General features: G+C 40.0%; 1 protein-coding gene across 2 annotated transcripts in view; it reads left to right on the top strand.

The window, feature by feature from the left end:
* FREM2 (FRAS1 related extracellular matrix 2) overlaps positions 1 to 24,107 on the top strand; it is a 168,481-nt gene that overhangs the window by 128,671 nt on the left and 15,703 nt on the right. For both annotated transcript variants that reach the window (XM_078434122.2, XM_078434125.2), the window contains exons 8-16: positions 3,061 to 3,270; positions 4,964 to 5,161; positions 5,952 to 6,116; positions 6,913 to 7,095; positions 10,611 to 10,741; positions 12,526 to 12,684; positions 13,978 to 14,281; positions 16,939 to 17,070; positions 19,803 to 20,134. In XM_078434122.2, the coding sequence (XP_078290248.2) occupies positions 3,061 to 3,270; positions 4,964 to 5,161; positions 5,952 to 6,116; positions 6,913 to 7,095; positions 10,611 to 10,741; positions 12,526 to 12,684; positions 13,978 to 14,281; positions 16,939 to 17,070; positions 19,803 to 20,134 (1,814 nt within the window). The remainder of the gene's footprint in view (positions 1 to 3,060; positions 3,271 to 4,963; positions 5,162 to 5,951; positions 6,117 to 6,912; positions 7,096 to 10,610; positions 10,742 to 12,525; positions 12,685 to 13,977; positions 14,282 to 16,938; positions 17,071 to 19,802; positions 20,135 to 24,107) is intronic.

The following is a 24,107-nucleotide window of genomic DNA, read 5'->3' as shown; positions in this document are numbered from 1 at the left end:
GTTTATTTTTGTGAATGGTGTGAGAAAGTGGTCTAGTTTCAACCTTCTGCATGTTGCTGTCCAGTTCTCCCAGCACCATTTGTTAAAGAGACTGTCTTTTTTCCATTGGATGTTCTTTCCTGCTTTGTCAAAGATGAGTTGGCCATACGTTTGTGGGTCTAGTTCTGGGGTTTCTATTCTATTCCATTGGTCTATGTGTCTGTTTTTATGCCAATACCATGCTGTCTTGATGATGACAGCTTTGTAGTAGAGGCTAAAGTCTGGGATTGTGATGCCTCCTGCTTTGGTCTTCTTCTTCAAAATTACTTTGGCTATTCGGGGCCTTTTGTGGTTCCATATGAATTTTAGGATTGCTTGTTCTAGTTTCGAGAAGAATGCTGGTGCAATTTTGATTGGGATTGCATTGAATGTGTAGATAGCTTTGGGTAGTATTGACATTTTGACAATATTTATTCTTCCAATCCATGAGCAGGGAATGTCTTTCCATTTCTTTATATCTTCTTCAATTACCTGCATAAGCTTTCTATAGTTTTCAGCATACAGATCTTTTACATCTTTGGTTAGATTTATTCCTAGGTATTTTATGCTTCTTGGTGCAATTGTGAATGGGATCAGTTTCTTCATTTGTCTTTCTGTTGCTTCATTGTTAGTGTATAAGAATGCAACTGATTTCTGCACATTGATTTTGTATCCTGCAACTTTGCTGAATTCATGTATCAGTTCTAGCAGACTTTTGGTGGAGTCTATCGGATTTTCCATGTATAATATCATGTCATCTGCAAAAAGCGAAAGCTTGACTTCATCTTTGCCAATTTTGATGCCTTTGATTTCCTTTTGTTGTCTGATTGCTGATGCTAGAACTTCCAGCACTATATTAAACAACAGTGGTGAGAGTGGGCATCCCTGTTGTGTTCCTGATCTCAGGGAAAAAGCTCTCAGTTTTTCCCCGTTGAGGATGATGTTAGCTGTGGGCTTTTCATAAATGGCCTTTATGATCTTTAAGTATGTTCCTTCTATCCCGACTTTCTCAAGGGTTTTTATTAAGAAAGGGTGCTGGATTTTGTCAAAGGCCTTTTCTGCATCGATTGACAGGATCATATGGTTCTTCTCTTTTTTTTTGTTAATGTGATGTATCACGTTGATCGATTTGCGAATGTTGAACCAGCCCTGCATCCCAGGAATGAATCCCACTTGATCATGGTGACTAATTCTTTTTATATGCTGTTGAATTCGATTTGCTAGTATCTTATTAAGAATTTTTGCATCCATATTCATCAGGGATATTGGCCTGTAGTTCTCTTTTTTTACTGGGTCTCTGTCTGGTTTAGGAATCAAAGTAATACTGGCTTCATAGAATGAGTCTGGAAGTTTTCCTTCCCTTTCTATTTCTTGGAATAGCTTGAGAAGGATAGGTATTATCTCTGCTTTAAATGTCTGGTAGAACTCCCCTGGGAAGCCATCTGGTCCTGGACTCTTATTTGTTGGGAGATTTTTGATAACCGATTCAATTTCTTCGCTGGTTATGGGTCTGTTCAAGCTTTCTATTTCCTCCTGATTGAGTTTTGGAAGAGTGTGGGTGTTTAGAAATTTGTCCATTTCTTCCAGGTTGTCCAATTTGCTGGCATATAATTTTTCATAGTATTCCCTGATAATTGTTTGTATCTCTGAGGGATTGGCTGTAATCATTCCATTTTCATTCATGATTTTATCTATTTGGGTCATCTCCCTTTTCTTTTTGAGAAGCCTGGCTAGAGGTTTGTCAATTTTGTTTATTTTTTCAAAAAACCAACTCTTGGTTTCGTTGATCTGCTCTACAGTTTTTTTAGATTCTATATTGTTTATTTCTGCTCTGATCTTTATTATTTCTCTTCTTCTGCTGGGTTTAGGCTGCCTTTGCTGTTCTGCTTCGATTTCCTTTAGGTGTGCTGTTAGATTTTGTATTTGGGATTTTTCTTGTTTCTTGAGATAGGCCTGGATTGCAATGTATTTTCCTCTCAGGACTGCCTTCGCTGCATCCCAAAGCGTTTGGATTGTTGTATTTTCATTTTCGTTTGTTTCCATGTATATTTTAATTTCTTCTCTAATTGCCTGGTTGACCCACTCATTCGTTAGTAGGGTGTTCTTTAACCTCCATGCTTTTGGAGGTTTTCCAGACTTTTTCCTGTGGTTGATTTCAAGCTTCATAGCATTGTGGTCTGAAAGTATGCATGGTATAATTTCAATTCTTGTAAACTTATGAAGGGCTGTTTTGTGACCCAGTATATGATCTATCTTGGAGAATGTTCCATGTGCACTCGAGAAGAAAGTATATTCTGTTGCTTTGGGATGCAGAGTTCTAAATATATCTGTCAAGTCCATCTGATCCAATGTATCATTCAGGGCCCTTGTTTCTTTATTGACTGTGTGTCTAGATGATCTATCTGTTTGTAACTATTTTAGACATAAATTGAGGTGTTGACACTAGGTTTGCACCCCATGGTCTGGAAAATAACAAGCCAAAGACCAGATGTGTCTTTGAGAATAAAAGCTGGCTGCTCTCTTTTCCTGTGGCGAGTATGGGTAGAGTGAGAGGGACAAAAGCTTATATCTGAAATGTTGCTTTAACCAACAGACAAACACACACCTAAGTAGGATATTTTCTTGTAGCTTTGGAAAATAAATATAGATATTTAACTGATGTTAACAAACTTTAAATGTATGTATTTCATAGGTAATTTTACGATAATCATATATATGATTGATGTGCTGATTAACTCAGACCTGAATTTTATTAGCTCTATTCGAGAATTCTAAAATAAAAACAGAAGAATTATGTAACCAAAGCTAAAATAGCTCATTAGACATAAAGAAAATAAAGTTCAGAACCTGGTCTTTGTTCTACTATCTCAAAAACCTATATGATACTAATCTTTTGCATTTCGTTAAATGTACGTTTTGCAATGTAATACCGGTCTATATATTTTTTTAAAGAATCACAAATAGGTCTACATAATTTGCATCTCATAATCTTGTTTAATTTAGTCAGCCCCTGACTGAATCATTCTTTTGTTACTCGTATAGCTGGAACCGACTATGTGGGAATCAGCCGTAATTTAGATTTTGCACCTGGAGTCAACATGCAGACTGTTCGTGTTACCATCCTGGACGATCTCGGGCAACCAGTGCTGGAGGGAATTGAGAAATTTGAACTGGTGCTTCGTATGCCGATGAACGCTGCCCTTGGCGAGCCCAGCAAAGCCACAGTGTCCATAAATGATTCTGTCTCAGATTGTGAGTGTTTATTAATTGACAATGATGAGTAAAATGATAGGCTAGAGTTTATATACATGTTAAGTAAAATGATGAACTGGGGATCGCATACCTGTAGAAGTCTGCTAGGGCGGCCATAAGAAAGTTACTATAGACTCCACAATTTCTCGTCTCGCAGTTCTGGAGGCTAGAAATCCAAAATCAAGATGTCAGCAAGGTTGGTTTGTTCCGAGGGCTGTGTGGGAAGGATCTGTTTCGTGCCTCTTCTTTGGCTTATAGATACCCATCTTGTCCTTATGTGCCTTTACATTATCTTCTATGTATGTCACTGTGTCTAAATTTCCCCTGCTTATAGAGACACCAATTGTAGTCAATTAGAATCCATTCTCACGACCTAATTTTTACTTGATTACCTCTGTAAAGACCATATCCTCAAAGAAAGTCACATTTTCAGATTGTGAGGGTTATAGCACTTCAACCTATGAATTTGGAGGGGATGCAATTCGACCCATAACAATACCCTATCTGACCATGTCTTCCTTTCTCCTTCTGACCATTTTGTTAAAATTAGGTAGTCTCAGAAGAAAACTTTTAGTCTTCTTTCCAAATTTAAAAAAACGAAGTGAGATTGTCATCAGTATCTCGATGGAACCACATGGGGTTGCACAGACCCTTGAATGTAATGGTCTTTTCCCACTTCTCAACACAAGACTTCTATCATCTCTAGACACTTGAAACTTCCCTAATAAGGTGCCTAAACTGTAGTTCTAAGTCATGCAGCTGCTGGACACATGGTAGGGCTCTCTGACACATCCTCATGAGGGAGTTTTGAATAAGTTTCAACCATGGTGATCGTGGCGTTGCTTGGAAGAATGTAGCCTGTTGTTAATGAGACCTATGTTTAATTCACCCATCATAGGTATCACTTAAAATATATACATAATATTCAGGATCATTTTTTTTTAATTTTTTTAATGTTTATTTATTTCTGAGGCAGAGAGAGACAGAGCATGAGTGGGGGAGGGTCAGAGAGAGGGAGACACAGAATCCGAAACAGGCTCCAGGCTCTGAGCTGGCAGCAGAGCCCGACGTGGGGCTCGAACTCACAAACCATGAGATCATGACGTGAGCCAAAGTCGGTCGCTCAACCGACTGAGCCACCCAGGCGCCCCCATAATATTCAGTATCAAAAACAGTGTATATATATATATATATATATATATATATATATATATACACACACACACACACACACACACACACACATATAATACTATATTCATTATCAACTTTTCTCACATAGTCTGGGTAAACTCAGCTTGTAATTATATACACAATATTGAGTGTTATTCACAGATAATTCAGAAATTACCCAGAAATTTCAGTAATTCTGAAAAGCTCACGATTAAGCAACATATATAAATACAGATATCTCAAAGTCTCTGGTTTTGTCTATTTTTTTACCATTTCACTGCATCTCCCTACTCCGTGGAATGGGCAGGGCAGAATTTCACAGATAAGAGAAATCAAAACACTTCATTTATTTAAGTGATTTGCTTAACGCCAAAACATTGTCAAGTGACTGCGTGGAAACTGGAATTCAGTTCTCACTTCCGTTCCTTTATTCTTGCCACTAAGCCAGGTTCTCTGAAATGCCGTTTTCCTCAAGGAGATCTCTGTCCACTTTGATCCTGATGCCCATTTGTTTTTGCAGTGCCTAAGATGCAATTCAAAGAACGGGTGTATATTGGCAATGAAAATGATGGGCAGATAGTCGCAATGATCCACAGGAATGGAGACATTCACTACAGGTCTTCGGTGAGATGCTACACACGCCAGGGGTCTGCACAGGTGATGGCGGACTTTGAGGAACGTCCAAACACTGATGGCTCCGTCATCACGTTCCTCCCTGGTAAGGTTGGGCCTGACATTTTTCTGTGGAATTTGAGGAAGCCGAGTTTTTGATGAGAGATGCGTACCAGGAAAATACATGTCCCTGACTTCCACAAGCTTATGGCGTGGTTTTACGGGCACCGTGTGAATCGGGCAGAGTAGGCTGTCACAGATTGAACGAATGTCTTTTTCATGTCGTATTAATTTATTAATTAGTTTCCAGTGATGTGCTGTATTGTTTACCCAGTGGCATATCAGCTGTATAGATATGCTGTATAGATATCTCCCACTGCTGGGAGATAGGGTTCAAACGATAGAAAGGAGAGGAAACAGATGTCACACGTTTAATGTGAATTCAGAGCCTCAAAATGTTTGGTCACTTTGATCCCATAATTGTACTAGAAACTAGCACTGTGGTCACATTAACTCTGACCGTCCGGTACAAGGCTGCTAAATTTGCTTCCTGATCGTGATGCAAGAAATTCATACATAAAATTGGTATTTGCCCATTATCCTTGTTTTCTAAGATGAGCGACAGAACTTAAAAACAGACATTAAAGAAATTTCCCATACAAGTAGGAGCTCTCGTTGCATATGTTCAAACATTTAATCATTCATTCGGCAAATATTTATTGGAGGCTTATGACATGCCAGATACTGTTCTTCGCCCTGTCAGTACAGCAGGAAAAAAGCAACATCCTTGCCCTTGCGGTGCTTGTATTCTAGTAGCCCATGTGTCCTTTAGGGCCTGGGATGGGATTGGGATGGGATGGGATGTAACTGACGTGCTGTCGTTATCACTGTGCCAGGTGAGACTGAAAAGCCTTGCGTCCTCGAGCTGATGGACGACAAACTCTATGAGGAGGTAGAGGAGCTCCGCCTGGTTCTTGGCACCCCACACAGCAACTCCCCCTTCGGGGCTGCGGTGGGGGAACAAAATGAAACTCTGATAAGGATCCAAGATGATGCTGATAGTAAGACGTTGTTTCTTGTGTTCAGCTGTAATTTGGAAATTGAAATCCCTCTACGTTGATATTTTTGGTGGCTCAGTAAATAACCCCCTCTTGCTTTTTGTTAATGTTTATTTATTTATTTTGAGGGAGAGGAAGAAAGTGAGCATGAGCGGGATAGGGGGAGAGAGAGGGGGAGAGAGGGAATCCCAAGCAAGCAGGGTCTACTCTGTCAGCACAGAGCCTGACGCGGGGCTTGATCCCAGGAACCATGAGATCGTGACTTGAGCTGAAATCAAGAGTCAGATGGTTAACCGACTGAGCCACTCAGGTACCACCCGCCTCTTTCTGACTAAGGTTTTAAAGCAATTGAGAAATAGGGAAAAAGAGTAAGACAAATGGGGAGCCAAATCAACCATTAAAATTGAAAGTTGATGTTGGAGAATATGGTTTATAGATAATGCCGAATTTTGAATGTTCATACCTCCCACCTGGTAGAGATAGCCCTGGGCCAGCAGTTTCTCCCTCAGCGAGAAAATTTATTATCAGTTTTCCCAGAGACCCACTCCTGTAAGACTTATGGCACATAGAGGCCACCCAGAGTACATGCTCTCTGGGGCTGGTTAATTCCCAAGGAAGGAGCTGGACTTCACACACTCAGTTTCTCTTAACCCACTCACCAATAATTATGGGTGAGGGGACGGAGAGATGCCAGGAGTGTAACACTAATTAAGTTCTTCCCATATGGAAAGAAACGTTAGAAATGAAGAAAAAGTATTCCCCTTACATTTTAATTTATCCACATTTCTCACAATTTTAGAGGCCATCATTAAATTTGGAGAAACCAAATTTAGTGTCAGTGAACCCAAAGAACCAGGACAGTCGGTGGTTATAAAAATTCCAGTGATTCGCCAAGGAGATACTTCGAAGGTTTCCATCGTGAGAGTCCACACCAAGGATGGATCAGCCACCTCTGGAGAAGACTATCACCCTGTGTCAGAAGGTATGGGCGTTGCCAGGGCCTGCCTCCTGGTGGCTGGTGCTCACACTATTTATTGGTACTGGTGCCCTTGAGAAAACGAAGAGAAATATCCAACTGAAACAAAAATAGACATACCCCTTTACATTAATCTCTTCCAGAAAAACAAAGGCAGTGGAATTTAGTTCCCGAATTTTCCTGTTTGACTTACAGGGTTTATGTGTGAGGACTTAGGGAAGAAGTTGTGAATAGACCAAATGACTTTATGTTCTAAGTCTACTTTTACTTTTAATAGGGGTTACCTTTATTATGATAATCGGATACTAAATAAGTTCGATTCTAGAATATTCTAGTACGATGAAAATACGCATGGTAGCTGAGATAGTTTTTTAGTTTATAGAACACCAACAATCTAAAACTTCAAGCTACAAAATTCTGTGTTAATGAAGGGCAGAAAAAGGCCGGTGAAATACCAACCGAAGAGACCATGAATTTTCCAGGCCTTAGGATTTCGTAATGGATGCTTTTCATCCACCCCTCTCTTTCTTCAAATTTTGGACCATTTCACCATTTATTTTTATGAGTAATTAAAACAAATCAGTTCTTCTCTCTCTTTTTATAAGCTATTTGCTGACAGAATAGCTATAAATTGATTTCTTTGTCAAAGGTAAGTTTGTGAATCATGTGGAGTTCTACTTATCCACATTGTTTCTAGTATCCTACCTGTTGCTACCAACAATCTTTAGTTCTTTTTTTTAATGTTTTTATTGATTCTTGATGTGGGGGGGAAGGGGCAGAGAAAGAGACAGAGGATCCAAGGGAGCACTGCAGTGACAGCAGAGAGCCAGATTTGAGGATCCAACCCATGAGCCATGAGATCATGACCTGAGCCAAAGTCGTACACTTAACCGACTGAGCCACCCAGGCGTCCCCAATCTTTAGTTCTTGATCATACAACATCAGGCATTCACCTTGATCTCCTAACTTGTGAAAAAAAAAAAAAAAGGTTGGAAAATGATGGACAATTATTTCTGAGTCAGTAATAAAGTTGATGAAGACAATAGGAAAAAAAAAAAGCATCCTCTACCAAAAAGCTTGTTTTCCTTGCATATATGGTAAATGTTTGACTACTGTAAGGCTTCAAAGTTATCCTCAGAATTTTCTCTTTGCAAAGAATGATATATTTATATTTTAAATATATATTATATTATATTATATTATATTATATTATATTATATTATATTTGAAATAAATCACATACAATCCAAAAGAAGAAAAAAACTGGTTAGCTACAAAATTATAAAAATCTAAAATAAGTCTTTTTTCTGTAAATAAGCAGATTTTACATAAAGGAAACACCTTCTAAAGATGGAGAATGTGACCTTTAACAGAAAATGTTTTTCAAGGAAACAAAACAAATTTTTTTGCTGAAGCAGAAATAAAACTATACCTCTGTAGTAAACTGACCTATGAAGTCAGAAAAAGGTTAAATATCAGTGAATCAGCTTGTGCCTCTTTTATCCCATTGTAAACATGCTGTTTGTAAAGCTTCTGATTAAAATGTCATCTCTTCTAACCCATATTCTAATTTCTCCCCCTGTGATCAAAATTGAGGCCAGTCCCTAATGAACAAACAGAAATAACAAATATAGAAGAAAAATTGAAACTTTTTTTGTGCTAAAAATGTCAAAAGTGACAGATAAAGACTAAAGTAATTGAGTCATCGAGGAAACTTACCTATCATCTAGCAAGTGTATGGTGAGAAAACAGTCCTTTAAATATTTAAAAGAAATACTTAAGTTTTTAACTTCTTAGAAATTGGGTTTCTGTAGCTCTGGATGTTATAAAACTCGACTGCTTATATAAGGGCTAAAACAAGTGATGAAAAGAGTGAAGCAAGTGACGTAGGAGGGAAAATGACACGTTGGAGGCGTTACTGAACCATAAAGTCCATTCCCTGCTGGGAAAAGCCGGCACCATCATAGCCAGCTGACTTTTGCCAAGCAGGAAAGTGCAAAAGAACTTAAAAAAAAATCTGTATTTTTCTATACAATCCCCAGATATTTTTGGTTTCAAAAACTAATTTTATAATGAAATGTCACAGGAGTCAGACCAAACAAATTGATGGGCCAGAGATGATCAGCTCTTTTCATCCTCCGGAACAAGAACCCTAAATTCTCTCAGGGTCTGAGAAACCCAAGACTAATAGACTCAAAGAACACGCTAAGGCTAATGTGGAAGATGGCTGTATATAGAAACAGAACTCATTTCAGAGGGATCTGGCTTACTAACTCAATTTTAAAGAAAAAAAATCTTTTTCATAATTTATAAAAAAATAGAAGTAGCAGAAGAAACACACATTGGAGACACATTTTCCTCTGCCACACTTTAAAGGATTTGTAATTTAGAGTTCTAATGGTTGAACTTCAGTGACGTCGGAAACAGCATCTGCTATCTTCTCTAATTGGAATGATATGCATTAAACTTTTTATTTCTCTTCTGAGCCAGTTTCTCAAAAGGTACAGGAAAACCAACAAAGTCGTTCATCCAAGTCACATGATATGGGTAGCTGCTGACTCTTGAGTTCAGTAAAAGCAATTCATTTTTAACGTTTTAAGAATTTTGAAATGAATAATTTGTTAAAAGGATTCTCATAACTGGGTTTCATTTTCATGACAATGAAACAAATTGGTTTTTAGTGAGGGCAGGATTGAGGGGAAGAATACCATTTGCATCTCTCAAAAAGAATTTTCTGGGGCGCCTGGGTGGCTCGGTCGGTTAAGCGTCCGACTTTGGCTCAGGTCATGATCTCGCAGCTCGTGAGTTCGAGCCCGGCGTCGGGCTCTGTGCTGATGGCTCAGAGCCTGGAGCCTGTTTCCGATTCTGTGTCTCCCTCTCTCTCTGCCCCTCCCCTGTTCATGCTCTGTCTCTCTCTGTCTCAAAAATAAATAAACGTTAAAAAAAAATTAAAAAAAAAAAAAAGAATTTTTTAAGTTTCCAAGATTAACGCCAACAACAGAAAAAAGTCTTCTTAAAATATAATTTGATATAATATTAAAAAGCTCAACAATTTTATATCCACCTTATATTATCCATACATACTTAATGCAAGTGCTGTTCACAGTTCATAATATTTGTAAAATTAGTCACTTAACTTGGATCCTATTGACTCGGAAATTCTGGAACCAAGAAGTCAGTTTTTCTGGTTACGCCTCAGTATTAGAACTGGTGATCTTCTGTTCCATTACTCTGTGATTTTTCAGACTGTGGGCCAACAGACAAATATAGTAGCTTCTGATTAGAATTTTATTTGGATGAAATTGAATAGAATGGAAAACATTGAAGCGCAAGATCTGAAGTAAAAATAAATGATGTTTTCAAACTTGTGATTCCATTTTATTCATACACACACACACACACACACACTGGGCCACAGTGTGAAGTGTTTTTCCTCATTGTGAGTCACTGTCAAAAAAGCTTGACAAAAATTTCACATATTCGTGTGTAAAGGACTTAAATCTGTGATTCTGCATTTGTAGAAATTGAGTTTAAGGAGGGAGAGACGCAGCATATTGTTAACATTGAAGTAATCTTCGATGGGATCAGAGAAATGAGAGAGGCCTTCACTGTTCACCTAAAACCCGATGAGAACATGATAGCAGAGACTCAGGTAAGAGAATGTGGATACAAATTCAGGGCTTGCACTTTAATCGGGGAAAATGCATATAAGGCTCACATGGTATACAGTAGACTAATGGAATTTTGTGCAAACCTCGTATAAAGGAGATGTGCATAATCCCCTTTTCACCTCAGAAATAAATGTTGCTCCTATTACTCTTCCTTTGAAAAGTCATGTGTAGGGGCGCCTGGGTGGCTCAGTCGGTTAAGCGTCAGACTTCCGCTCAGGTCATGATCTCGCGGTTTGTGAGTTCAAGCCCCGCGTCGGGCTCTGTGCTGGCAGCTCGGAGCCTGGAGCCTGCTTCGAATTCTGTGTCTCCTCCGCTCTCTCTGTCCTTCCCGTGCTCATGCTCTGTCTCTGTCTCTCAATAATAAATAAACGTTAAAAAATTAAAAAAAAAAAAAAAAAAAGAAAGAAAAGTCATGTGTAGAGAAACTCAGAGACTACAGTCACTGAGCCCCACGTCTGCCCATTTAGCCTTTCCATTTCAGTCGGCAGCCATCGAATTTGAGATTCATTTCCAGAAAGAGAGCATCATCTCCACATAAAGAGAAGACTGTAAATTCAGTGGTGCAGCTCATTAAAATGTACATTTTAATCCACATCACAGTTTGCTGTCCCTCAAAATTCCCACCGCTCATCCTAGCTTTATCAAATTGATGTCCGGAGCCTCAGCGACCAGAATGTTATGGTCCTAATACTGGTTTTCTGTGCTCATTTCACTTAAATTGTGTCACCGACCAATTTTCTTCAAGATACACATAATTTCCACGGAATGTTGACATTTGAACCTTAATCTCTACAACTGAATAATTTCAGGCACAGACCAATGTTTCTAATATCTATGCTTAAATTTACTGTTTCTTTGATTATTTGATTTACTATTAGTACAAAACCAAATTGGGCAGATTTCTTCCCTTCAGTATTTGTTATCATTTTATAAGCTTTCCTACTTGATGATATTTCTGCTACAGTGCCTGGCTTGTTTTTGAGTCATATTGAAAATTCAAGAAGTATGGGCCGAAAACCTTTCCCACGTATATATTTTTTATAACCCTTGATCACATTAAAAATGATTATTGCTATTTTTATGGAGCATTGCATTAAACTCTTTGGGGTGAAAGGAACAGAGATTCATTCAGGTCACTTCAAGGGACAACAGCTTCTTTTACAAATCCACAGGTGAATATAGATTTGGAAACTGTGATATATAAGATATCGGAAGGTTCTTCAGGAGCTAAGGCAAATTTATCGGCAAGGTGTCCTGGCATCACGCTCTGCCTGGGCTTCAGGCTGTGCTTCTGGTCTCTGCTCATTTAAAGCCTCGCTTTTCACTGGCATCTGCGTCAGCATGGCCATGCTATCACATGACCCCTAGGATCTGCCTTATTTCAGCCTGTCGCTCAGCTTTTTCCCCACTAGCAGCTAATTGGCCCTTTCATGGGTCTTCCATGTCTCAACCCAAGACAGATTCAGCCGCGATCATCATGATTTGGAGAGGAAAAATAGAACCCAAATACCTCGTGAACCACCAGCCAACCCCGGCTGCCCTGGGCTCATGCACCCTCCCCTGGTGCCAGAAGATATAGCCAAGGTGCCAGAATCACCCAGAACAAACCACATAGGGCTTGTCACTCTGCAGGGGCCCTGCGTGTGACAGTTCTCATCATTGTGAAGCCAGGGACGTGCCAAGCATCATGGGTATCATACCGTACAATAGAAGCTCCTAGAGCCAAATATTTTAATAATCAAAGGTAATTATCTTTTCCCTGTAGGTCACCAAAGCCATTGTGTATATAGAAGAAATGAACAGCATGGCAGACGTCACTTTTCCTTCTGTCCCTCAAATTGTGTCGTTACTGATGTATGATGACACTTCCAGAGCTAAAGATAGTGCCGGACCTGTGTCTGGCTATCCTGTCGTCTGTATCACAGTGAGTAGGCAATTGACAAAATTGAGACAAATTGCAAAATGACTATTTAAAATAATTATAGATGTTAGCCAGTGTAGGATAGGCTTTGCCATGAAGAAATGCCAAGTGGAAAATCCCACAAGGCATAAGCTTTGAACTTTGGGGACAGGAAAACATAACGTTAGTCAAATAAAGCTCCCATTTTTCTTCCTTATCCAACAAAGGTTTATTAACTGATGTGTACACAGTGTGTTATCTCCTGTTATCTCAGGGTCTGCCATTGATAGAAAAATAAATAAGGGTTGAACTGTGCAGTCAAGAAACTTAAAAATTGGATTTTTAAGGAAGAGAAAAATGGATAGGAATCGTCGCTCTACCAGAGGGTAAGATGTGATCGTGACCATGAAAGCCAGCTAGAGCCCCAGCTCCATGTGTGAGAAGAGGCTTGGGGCACTTGTGTGGAATTTCAGCAGTTTAAGATAAGAGTCAGACAGGGGAAGGCCATTCCAGGAGGAAGTGATTGCAACACGAGCTACATCTACAGGAATAGCGCTAAAAAATGGCGTATTATGATTACTTTTTACTTGCCTCTCCTTGACTTTAAGTTGTAAGTTCCTTGCGAGCAAAACTGGAATGCACTTATTTTTATATGTTGTTTTTATATGACCACAGCCCAGGTGTAATGATCTACGTATAATAGGCACACAATAAATGTTTATCGAATTAACTAGGCAGGTAAGAATTTGGTGCCAAGTTATAGAGGTCTTTCCATGTTATACGAAGGACCGTGGACTTCATCGGTTGGGTAGCAGGGGGTTCTCGTGCAGAGGAACGGCGGGAGAAGAGGGCTGTGTTGGAGTGTCCCCACACAGCAGTGTGTCACTTGCCCGGAAAGACCCCCAGCCTGCTGCGAGGTGGTGCTGGGAATGGGAAGGAAGGTACCGGCTTAAACATTTCAAAAGAAGAATCAACCAAGTTCACTGACCCACCGGAAGTAGGGGACAAGATGAGAGAGAGGAGGGAGGGAGGGAGGGAGAACAAGAATGATTCGGGATCTCGGAGATTCATGAGGTGATCCAAAGCATAACAAGTTTACGGGCATCAAGTTAGAGTAGAAACGCCCAGTAAGCTATATGAAATGGAAGCTCAGAGTCCACACGTGCTGTTAGGGCTAGAATAGAAATGTGCCGGCTGCATGAATAGCAGGTAGAAATGGCAAAAAGCAGCAGGGAAAACACTAGGATAGAGAGCTTGAGAGGCAGAACTTCCACACTGTTCTGTGCCGTGGCCCTAACAGTCACTTGTCTCCCACAGGCTTGCAACCCTAAATACTCAGACTATGACAAAACAGGCTCCATTTGTGCAAGTGAGAACATCAACGACACGTTGACCCGGTACCGATGGCTGACTAGCGCTCCCGCTGGCCCTGATGGCGTGACCAGCCCCATGAGAGAAGTGGACTTTGACACCTTCTTTACGTCATCCAAGATGATCACCTTAGACTCGGTATACTTTCAGCCTGGCTCTAGGGTGCAGTGTGCGGCTCGTGCTGTGAATGCCGATGGCAATGAGGGCCTGGAGCTGATGAGCCCTGTCGTAACCATCAGCAGAGAAGAAGGTACTGCACTGCCATTGTCACATGACGACCAGTGAAACACACAAATGTCTGATTCCTGGCTATTAGTTCTCCCAAATGCCCCCATGCATTCCTTAATATTCTTTAAGTACTTAATTTTTTTTTAAGTTTATGTATCTGTTTTGAGAGAGAGAGTGAGAGCAGACGAGGGACAGAAAAAGAGGGAGAAAGAAAATCCCAAGCAGCCTCCGTGTTCTCAGTGCCAAGCCCGACGCAGGGCTGGAACTCACGAACCGCGAGATCGCGCGTGACCTGAGCCGAAATTGAAAGTAGGACGCTTAACCAACTGAGCCATCCGGGTGCCTAAATATTCTTCAAGTACTTAAAAAATGACATCATTTTTACAAAAATATTCATTAGAAAATAAGTATTTATTTGTTCCACGTGTTTTGATCACCTGTTATATGCCAGACTTTAGGCTGGCATATGCATACTTTCTGCTGGTGATGAGAAAAAGAGATCAAGATGCTTATTCTCGAGGAATTCACTCAAGCCGGGGACAAAGATTAACTTTAGTCTGGACGAGGCACAGTAAAAGTGATTCGTTCTACCCTGGGTGGGTCAGGAAAGGTTTCCTCAAAGAAAAACTGCTTAAGCTGAATCTTGGAAACAGCAGAGAAAGAAAAGCATGAGCAATTACTGATAGAAGGCTGAAAAATCATGGGATAATCCGGAAACTACAGAGACATGGGGAAGCATGTGAGAGGGAGACTAGGGAGAATCTGGACACGGTGGCTCCTATACGATGACCTGGTTGCTGCACAAGTAGGAGTTTGCTGGGGACCGGGGCCCGAGGAGGGATGGTGCAGGTGGAGAGAGATGTACAGGTGTCCACACTCTGTGATTACAGGGGTGGGGGGGGGGGGGGTCCAGGGCCGAAGCCGAGACATTGGAGGTGAAGAACAGGATGTAGCTGGAGACAACACTGAAAAGACAGGAACTCTACTTTATAAACTAATCTTGCACTCTGGAGAAGAACTTTTAAGTTAGATTTTTAAAATAACAGTCTGGTGGGGCGCCTGGGTGGCTCAGTCAGTTGATGACTGACTTTGGCTCATACTCTCGTGATCCGTGAGTTCGAGCCCCATGTCGGGCTCTGTGCTGACAGCTTGGAGCCTGGAGCCTGCTTCGGATTCTGTGTCTCCGTCTCTCTCTGCCCCTCCCAACTCGCACTCTGTTACTCTCAAAAATAAATAAACATTAAAAAAGTTGAAAGTAGTAGTTTGTTTATAAGATTTTATTCCTAAAACTTCCTTTGCATATAATGGTTCAGAAGTGTATTTGTTGCATAAAGAAATGTTATATGTACCACCTCCCACAGTTAATACTTAGGATCAATATTTATTGATATCATATATAGTAAACATGCTCTTCTGTTAGAATTAAAATATATCGTTTTTAAATTTTTTTAATGTTTTTATTTTTGAGACAGAGAGAGAGAGCATGAGCAAGTGAGGGGCAGAGAGAGAAGGAGATACAGAATCTAAAGCAGGCTCCAGGCTCTAAGCTGTCAGCACAGAGCCCGATACAGGGCTCAAATTCACCACGAGATCATGACTTGAGCTGAAGTCAGACGCTTAACCGACTGAGCCACTCAGGCACCCCTAAAATATATGGTTTTTAAATTCCTCTAAAAACCAAACTGTTATGTTAGTACCAGAAAGGAAAAAAAAAAATTAAACACTGCCTTAAAATGAGTCCCCCTCTTAATAAAATAGTCCAGATACTGGCAACTGCCTTGATTTTATTGCTATCTTAATAAATATTTGTCTGTTTCCTTTGTTTTGTACAAATAGAAAAGAGATTATATATTGCCTTATTGTCTTGAAATTACAACCCCGCATCTTTGTCTGTTCCATGTTACGAAAATGAAAACATTACAATTCTTTTAAAGTAAACATTGGAGGAAGATTTTCATGTCAGCATTCTTGAGGATCACGGAGAGCTAGATAGATGTTAGACAGAAAACAATCTTATATCGTCATGTGTTTCAGTACGTGTCTGCATATGTCAGTATCAGTATATTTTGTATCAGTATGTATATTATAAATTATAATTCATAATACACATACCATAAGAAGTTACATATATAGAGAAAACTCTACTGTATACATTTTGTTCCCTAATTTTAAGGAGACTTTAGGTTTTTTTTGTTTTAAAGATGAGTGCATTTTTAGTTGCTTTGATTATCAATACCGATACTTTATGACTAGTCAGTAAGTAAGTATATTATTCTATGGTAAACATCCAATTCATGTAATTAAACTGTAGTTATTTTTTCCTGTCGGCTTTCACATTTTATATTAAAATGACTTTGTAAATATGATTATAACCTAGAATGAATGCCCAGTGTATTAAACAATTGAACAGTAAACAGAATAATTAAACATTGAGCAATAACAATTTTTTTCTCAAACTTTATAAAACACCCAACATGTAAAGAAGTAGCCAGTAAACTGTCTGCTGTGATTGCTTCTCACTCCAACGTTTTCGGCTTTTTTAAAGCTCTTAGCAATGCTTTGGTCCACAGAGAATTTTTAATTTTATTACTTAAAAAGTAAGGGTGCCTAGTTTAAAAACATTCTGTAGGTGTTGTCTGTTTTCTTCTTTTAGCATAAACATGTTCGTTTTTCCCTGAGGTCTTTGTCAGCCCCGAGTACCAGGGACGGTGGGAGCAGAACCATTCTCCGCTAAACTGCGCTACACGGGCCCCGAGGACCCAGAGTACACAAACCTTATCAAGCTCACTGTCACGATGCCACACGTAGACGGTAGGTGGCTTGGGTGAGCGAAGCCACGGGAGTGGTTTGGGCTCCTCCGTATCTGGTTCATGTCACTGAGTGGTCGAAATCACCAAACAGGCAGTACATGTTCGTTGTGCAACTTGACCGTCGAGTCCTTCTGCTTCTTTCAAGTGTTTCTGTTTTCTCTCGATCCTGTTTTTTTTAAGTGTGACAATTTACGCATTCTTTAAAATGAAATAAATTTAATACATTGTCCAAACACGATGGAGCAAAACTTCGGTTAATGTGCTAGTTTTTATGAAATGGCACAAATATGTCCATCCTTAAAAACTCTTAATCTTAAACTTGGAATTCCGGTAAAGCATCTCGACATCTCATTGAGCCTTCAGTGTGTATTTGCTATTTCATAGCCGGAATTTTATAAATCCAATTTATAAATGGTGTTCATTTTCTCCAGATAAGAAAGTGTGGCCAGAATTTATGAGTCATTAACTTTATCCACACCGGGAACATTTTCCCAAGTACAGAAAATGTTTTCTTTCTTTTTTTTTTTTTTTAACGTTTATTTACTTTTGAGAGACAGAGACAGAGCGTGAGTGGGGGAGGGGCAGAGAGAAAGGGAGACACAGAGTCCGAAGCAGGCTCCAGGCTCTGAGCTGTCAGCATAGAGCCCGACGCGGGGCTCGAACCCACAAACCGTGAGATCATGACCTGAGCTGAAGTTGGATGCTTACCCGACTGAGCCACCCAGGCGCCCCCAGAAAACATTTGCAAGTTCTATTCCCGTCAATGACTTTATACCTGAAATAAATTGTTAATATTAATTTCACCACTTGGTGTGTTAGTTATAGTTTAAGTAGCTAGGTGAGAGGAAACAACTGGTCAGTATTGGGAACTATAAGGTAGAATTTTTCTTTCTCAGAAAAAAAAAGACGTAAGTGTGTTTTTCCTGCTTATTACAAACCCACATTTGTGTTGGTGGGAGATAGGTGGGCAAGAATGTGCACCTCTTTACTTTACAGCATAGTGAGGGACCCACGTACGCCCAGCCCATCTCTAGGCTCGTGTTGGAGATGTGACTCAAAGGTGCGAAGGGAAGGAGGGACCCAGCAGGGAAAAACAAGCTATAACAGTCCTAATAGAAAGGCTGGTCCCTCATGCTGCTCCCAGAACTGTGCATTGTGTGCATTGGTCAATAGCCACAGCTCTTCCAGGAGCATGGTAGAAGCTGACCAGTTCTTTTGTGAGGCCAAGGGTCGCTCTAGAATCTGAGAACGAGAGGTGGGTAAGGTTCCAGGAGAACACCTCTCTCATGGTCCTTTGCTGCGTTGTTTACACCGGGCTTCAACAAACTGTGGCCTCTGTGCTAAATCCAGCTTGCTGCCTCTTTTCAAACAACCTTGCAACCTAAGAATGGTTTTACATGTTTAAATGTTTGGAAAAAACCAAAAGAACAATATTTCATGGAGCGTGAAAATTACATGAAATTATAATCCATTGTTCATGATAAAGTCTTCTGTTAATACTTTTACATGTCTCCTGTGGCAGCCTCCCATCTACCATGGCAGCATCGAGCCGTTGTGACACAGACCTGATGGCCCACAAATTTTAAAATATTTACTATTTGACCCTTTATGGAAGAAGTTTGCCAGTCCTCGGCCTGTATTTTATAGGGGTAGTTTTAAACTTCTTGGTCTCAGAACATCCTTAAAAACTATTTAGGATCTCATAGACTTCCTGTTTTTATGAGTTATGTCTGTAAATATGGCCTAGATTTAAAGTTAAAATTCAGGAGTTATTTTCATTCAGTGAAAAATAACAAATCCGTTACATATTAGCACGAAAAACATACTTTTAACAAAAATAACTATAATTGGGGCACTTGCGTGGCTCGGTCGGTTGAGTGTCCGACTTCAGCTCAGGTCATGATCTCGCGGTGCATGAGTTTGCGCCCCGCGTCAGGCTCTGTGCTGACAGCTCGGAGCCTGGAGCCTGTTTCGGATCCTGTGTCTCCCTCTCTCTCTGTTCCTCCCCTACTCGTGCTCTGTCTCTCTCTCTCTCTCTCTCTCTCAAAAATAAAGATTAAAAGAAATAAAAACAAAAAAACTATCATTTATAAATCCAAAAATTTATTGGTTTTCTTATACTTTTAAAATATATTTAATGTCGGGGCGCCTGGGTGGCTCAGTCGGTTGAGCGTCCGACTTCAGCTCAGGTCACGATCTCGCGGTCCGTGAGTTCGAGCCCCGCGTCGGGCTCTGGGCTGACGGCTCGGAGCCTGGAGCCTGCTTCCGATTCTGTGTCTCCCTCTCTCTCTGCCCCTCCCCCATTCATGCTCTGTCTCTCTCTGTCTCAAAAATAAATAAACATTAAAAAAAAAATTTAAAAAAAAATAAAATAAAATAAAATAAAAATATATATTTAATGTCTGGCTTAGTGACAGACAGCTGAATTCTTTTATCTACTTCTGCATTCAATCTGTGGCAATGTGTGATGACCTGCACCCTCTGAAGAAGTCCACAGTACACTAGTGAGAGAATAATGGTGGGAAAGTCAAATAATGCCTTAGAATCATTATGAGAATAGTTTTAGTATCACAGATCTCCTGAAAAATTCCAGGGGACATCTGGGACACCACACTGAGAGTAATCCCTGCCATACAGTATTTTATAACACTTGTCTTCTGGAGGATGAAGAAATGACGAGTGTTCTAAGCCCTTTGCTGGTGACAATGGCATCATGATTACATTTCCTCGCAGGCATGCTCCCTGTGATCTCCACTAAAGAGCTTTCCAACTTCGAGCTCACCCTCAGTCCTGACGGCTCAAGAGTTGGAAACCACCAGTGCTCCAATCTTCTGGACTACACCGAAGTGAAGACCCACCATGGTTTCTTGACCGATGCTACAAAAAATCCAGAAATAATTGGAGAGACGCATCCTTACCAGTACAGCTCGTCTATCAGAGGTTCCAGTACCTTACGCTTCTATCGAAACCTGAACCTGGAGGCCTGCTTATGGGAGTTTGTTAGCTACTATGACATGTCAGAACTTCTGACTGACTGTGGAGGCACCATCGGGACGGATGGACAGGTATGGATTTTGAACATCTGAGCTTCGGTCACTGGAAAAGCCAGCTGGTTCTGTCCAAGTATACAGATTGGGACTAAAGCCCACCTCCAGGCTTCCATCTTGGTGGTAGTTCATTAGGCACAAGAGGCACTCGCATGACTGGGGTGAAAATTCACTTCTGCTTCTGGAATCATTATCATTGTCTTTGTATCAAAAGGTCACTGTATAATTATTGCCATAAAGTCCAAATCTCTTCTGATATTATAAAATTCCAAGTGCTAATTTCTTTTCAGAGCATACATTATCATTTACTGTGTATACATACAGATGTCTGTAATGTATCATAAACCATCTAAGATGAGGATTTTCAATCCTCTGGTGAGTTCAGTTTTTCTTCTTCCTTATTTTCTTCCTGCGCCTTCTATCTTTCTGTCCTTTATCCCGTCTTCTGCCTAGTTTTCAAATCCCCTTTGCCTCCCAGTCTGCTTCATTTCTCCATCACTAACATAGTCAAAAGCATTTGTACTACAGTCTTACTGTTATTCCTCCTCTGTGTTTATTGACTCCTCTTCATACTACGCAGACATTTACACATAAAATACACAACACACACACACACACACACACACACACAAAATCCCTACCCTCATCATCATGAACAAAGTTGTTGTCAAAATGATAAAGAAGCAAGATCTCCGTTGGCAGTTATGATAGAGAATCTAAAATATGTTGAGTGTAGTTTAGAAGCGTAATGAGTGTTTGAACTAAAAGCCATGCTCTGTCCTACTTGGACTAAACAAAGAGTTTATATAAGCAGGCTTACACATTAAAGTGTTGAATGGTACCCCGTATGTATCATGTCTTTCAAGACTTCGCCAGGGTGAGGCCGGATTTTGACCGACCTATATCCCTGTGGTGTTAAAGTATAAAACATGTGGTAGCATTAGAAATGTGAATGACAACAGAGTATCAGTTTAACCTGAGGCGAAGCTGTGAAACCTGACACATTCAGCTAGTGTTGATGCGGAATGGGCAGCATTGATTACATCTGGGGACTACTGGACTCCCAGGTAATGAGACGTTATCTCCATCTCCTCTGAAAACAGCACAATATTCAGAAACTTGCAAGGATTAGTAAAAATTCACGCAACACCAACAGGAAGACAGTACGGAATGCTGGAAAGAGCATGGATATTAGAAACTAGCACATGTAGACCTAAATTTGGCTCTGAAGTTTTCTAGCTTTGTGTCCCTCGGTGAGTTACTTAAGCCCTCGGGAAGTGTTACCTCTTGAGGTCCCTCTTCCCCAGTGTATCTTTGCCACCAGAAAGAAACATGAAAGAAAAAAAGTCTTCCCCCAGAATAAAAATCAAGGCTCATATTAACAAATCTACGTCAGCCTTTTCCTTTATAGGTCAAATATCCTGGTTCCTTCAGCTGGGACTCACAGAACTTGTTTCCAATCCGTTATTCAGTCATTCCGGTTTTCTTTCTCGTTGCTCTTCTCTCAGGATCTTGCATAAGTCACAGGATCTATCAGCATAGACAAAATTAGATATATAATAGGATTACATTTTAGTTCCAGTTCCTTGTTATCATTCACTCAGTACCATGGAGCTTTTCTATGGGTCTCACCTAGGCTATAGTTTATTTTCACCCTCAAGAATGTTTTCCATCTTTCCTGCAAAGTGGCAGCATTTTTTGATCCTATATATCTGCAACCCAGACAGCCTTCTCTAGTGAAAACCTTGCACTTGCTCGCTGAAGTCCTATCCTATTACATCTGCCCACTTCTTCAGTGTCTCAAGGACATTATTTTTTTTAATATTTATTTATTTTAGAGAGAGAGCACAAGCAGGGGAGGGGCAGAGAGAGAGGGAGACACAGAATCCAAAGTAGGCTCCAGACTCTGGCTATCAGCACAAAATCCAATGCAGAACTGTGAGATCATGACCTGAAGTCATACGCTTCGCCCCAAGGCCATTTTGAATGCAAATTCTGTCCCTCTAATGTGTTCATAGCTCTAGCCAAATCTTACCATAAAATGCTCAGCTAAATTGACTATACTTTGCTGTGTGTGTGTGTGTGTGTGTGTGTGTGTGTTTAAATCACAGTTCCTCTATTTAATTTTTTAACTTCAGTGCTTTTTCCTTCCTATCACCACTGCCAGGCAGAAAAGCCACTGCCCTGCTTCTATAGTTCAGCTGTCAGTGGTTCTGCTCCGTTAGGTGAAAGCTAGCAACCGGAGGCTGAAGTTAAGATTTACCTCCCTGAAAGGCTTCTGGTACCTAACACTAGGAATATAAGAATTATCTCATCCAATTCTTAACTGGTTTGCATTACCTTCCTAAGATGCCCAGATGCGTATAGGAGTTTCTTCTTAGAAGCTTTTTGTTTTTGTTTTTTTGCTTTAGAATTGTTGAAAATAAATCTAATAGTATCACCCTCACAATCAACATAAATAGAGATGACCAGATTCAGTATAAATCATTGAAATTTCAGGATCTTGTTATAAAATTTTAAAAGCCTCAGTATAAACTAAACATTAATACAATCTAATAAGACATGTTGATCACTCTCTTAGAGGGGAGCTCAGAGATGTTCATCCCCATTTCCCCTACTTTCTTCCTTAGGCTTAAACTTTTACTTCTCCCCACCTCCCCCCAACACACACATTACTTAAATATAGGTGAGGAAGAGGAAAATATAAAGTAGAAGAAATATAGTAGCTCTTTGAGATATTTCCCTAATTTTCCCCATTACTTTTGAGTTCTGGAGAAAAAGAGAAAATACCTAATGATTGTACTAACGATAACAATAACGATAATAATAGCAATAGCTAACAATTATTTAATGTCTACTCTGTGCCCGCCATTCTTCTAAATACATATTTCCACAAATTCTGTCCTCACATTATGAAACAAATATGAATTTTTCCCCCTTATTAGAGATAAGAAGGCTGAAGCAAAGAGAATTCAAATAATGGCCCAAATTCAATTCACTTGTAAACCTGTGCTGTTAACCACATCATGATTCTTATCTGGACATTTAATTGAGTGAATTAAATGCCATTTGATTGGGTGAATGACAGGAATGGATGTGGTCCCATATATAATTGCAAGAAAGGCAAATGTACTTCTCTGTGCTTGGGACCAAAATGCTGCCCAACCATGGTCATGAGAATGCATGCCAGTTATGTCTATGCTCCCTGCTGATAAAGTTATACAAATCCAAAACTTAGCTCACAACTGTGAGATCATGACCTGAGCCAAAATCAAGAGTTGGATGCTTAACTGCCTAAGCCACCTAGGCACCCCTCTAAAATTATATTTAACGAGATATTTTACTTTTTTTTGCTACTGTCTTTGAAGTCTGGTGTGTATTTTGCATGCACAACACATCTCAATTCTGACTAGACTCATTTTGAATGGTCAGTAGCCACACATGGCTAGTGGTTACCATATTGGCAAGCACTGATTAGACTATTTACCCAACGTCTTTTTTTTTCATTTTTAAAGTTTATTCATTTATTTTTGAGAGAGATAGAGACAGTGTGAGTGGAGGAGGGGCAGAGAGAGAGAGAGAGAGAGAGAGAGAATCCCAAGCAGGCTCCACACCATCAGCACAGAGCCCAATGCGGGGCTCAAACTCGCAAAACCATGAGATCATGATCTGAGCCAAAACCAAGAGTCTGACACTTGACTGACTGAGCCACCCGGGCTCCCCTACCCAAGGTCTTTTAATTAAACCACACAGGTTGAAAACAATGATCATTTAAAATATTTTACAATCTTGTATCTACCCACCTTTGTGTGGGATATGTGGTTTGTGCTTATTTCAAAGATTAAAAATTGAAGTAGAATTGTTAGAATGTTATCTGACTACCACTAGTATGGATTTCCCACGGATTGAAATTTCTTTCTATTGCTCCTTTTGTTACCAGAAATATGTCTACATCATCAAGATGGTGGTGTTTGTGAATGTGTAAAGAAGG

The sequence above is a fragment of the Panthera onca genome, chromosome A1, assembly GCF_046562875.1.
Source record: "Panthera onca isolate mPanOnc1 chromosome A1, mPanOnc1 haplotype 2, whole genome shotgun sequence".
NCBI lineage: Eukaryota > Metazoa > Chordata > Mammalia > Carnivora > Felidae > Panthera > Panthera onca.
The sequence above is the reverse complement of the archived record's forward strand: the minus strand, read 5'-3'. Positions and strand labels throughout refer to the sequence as shown.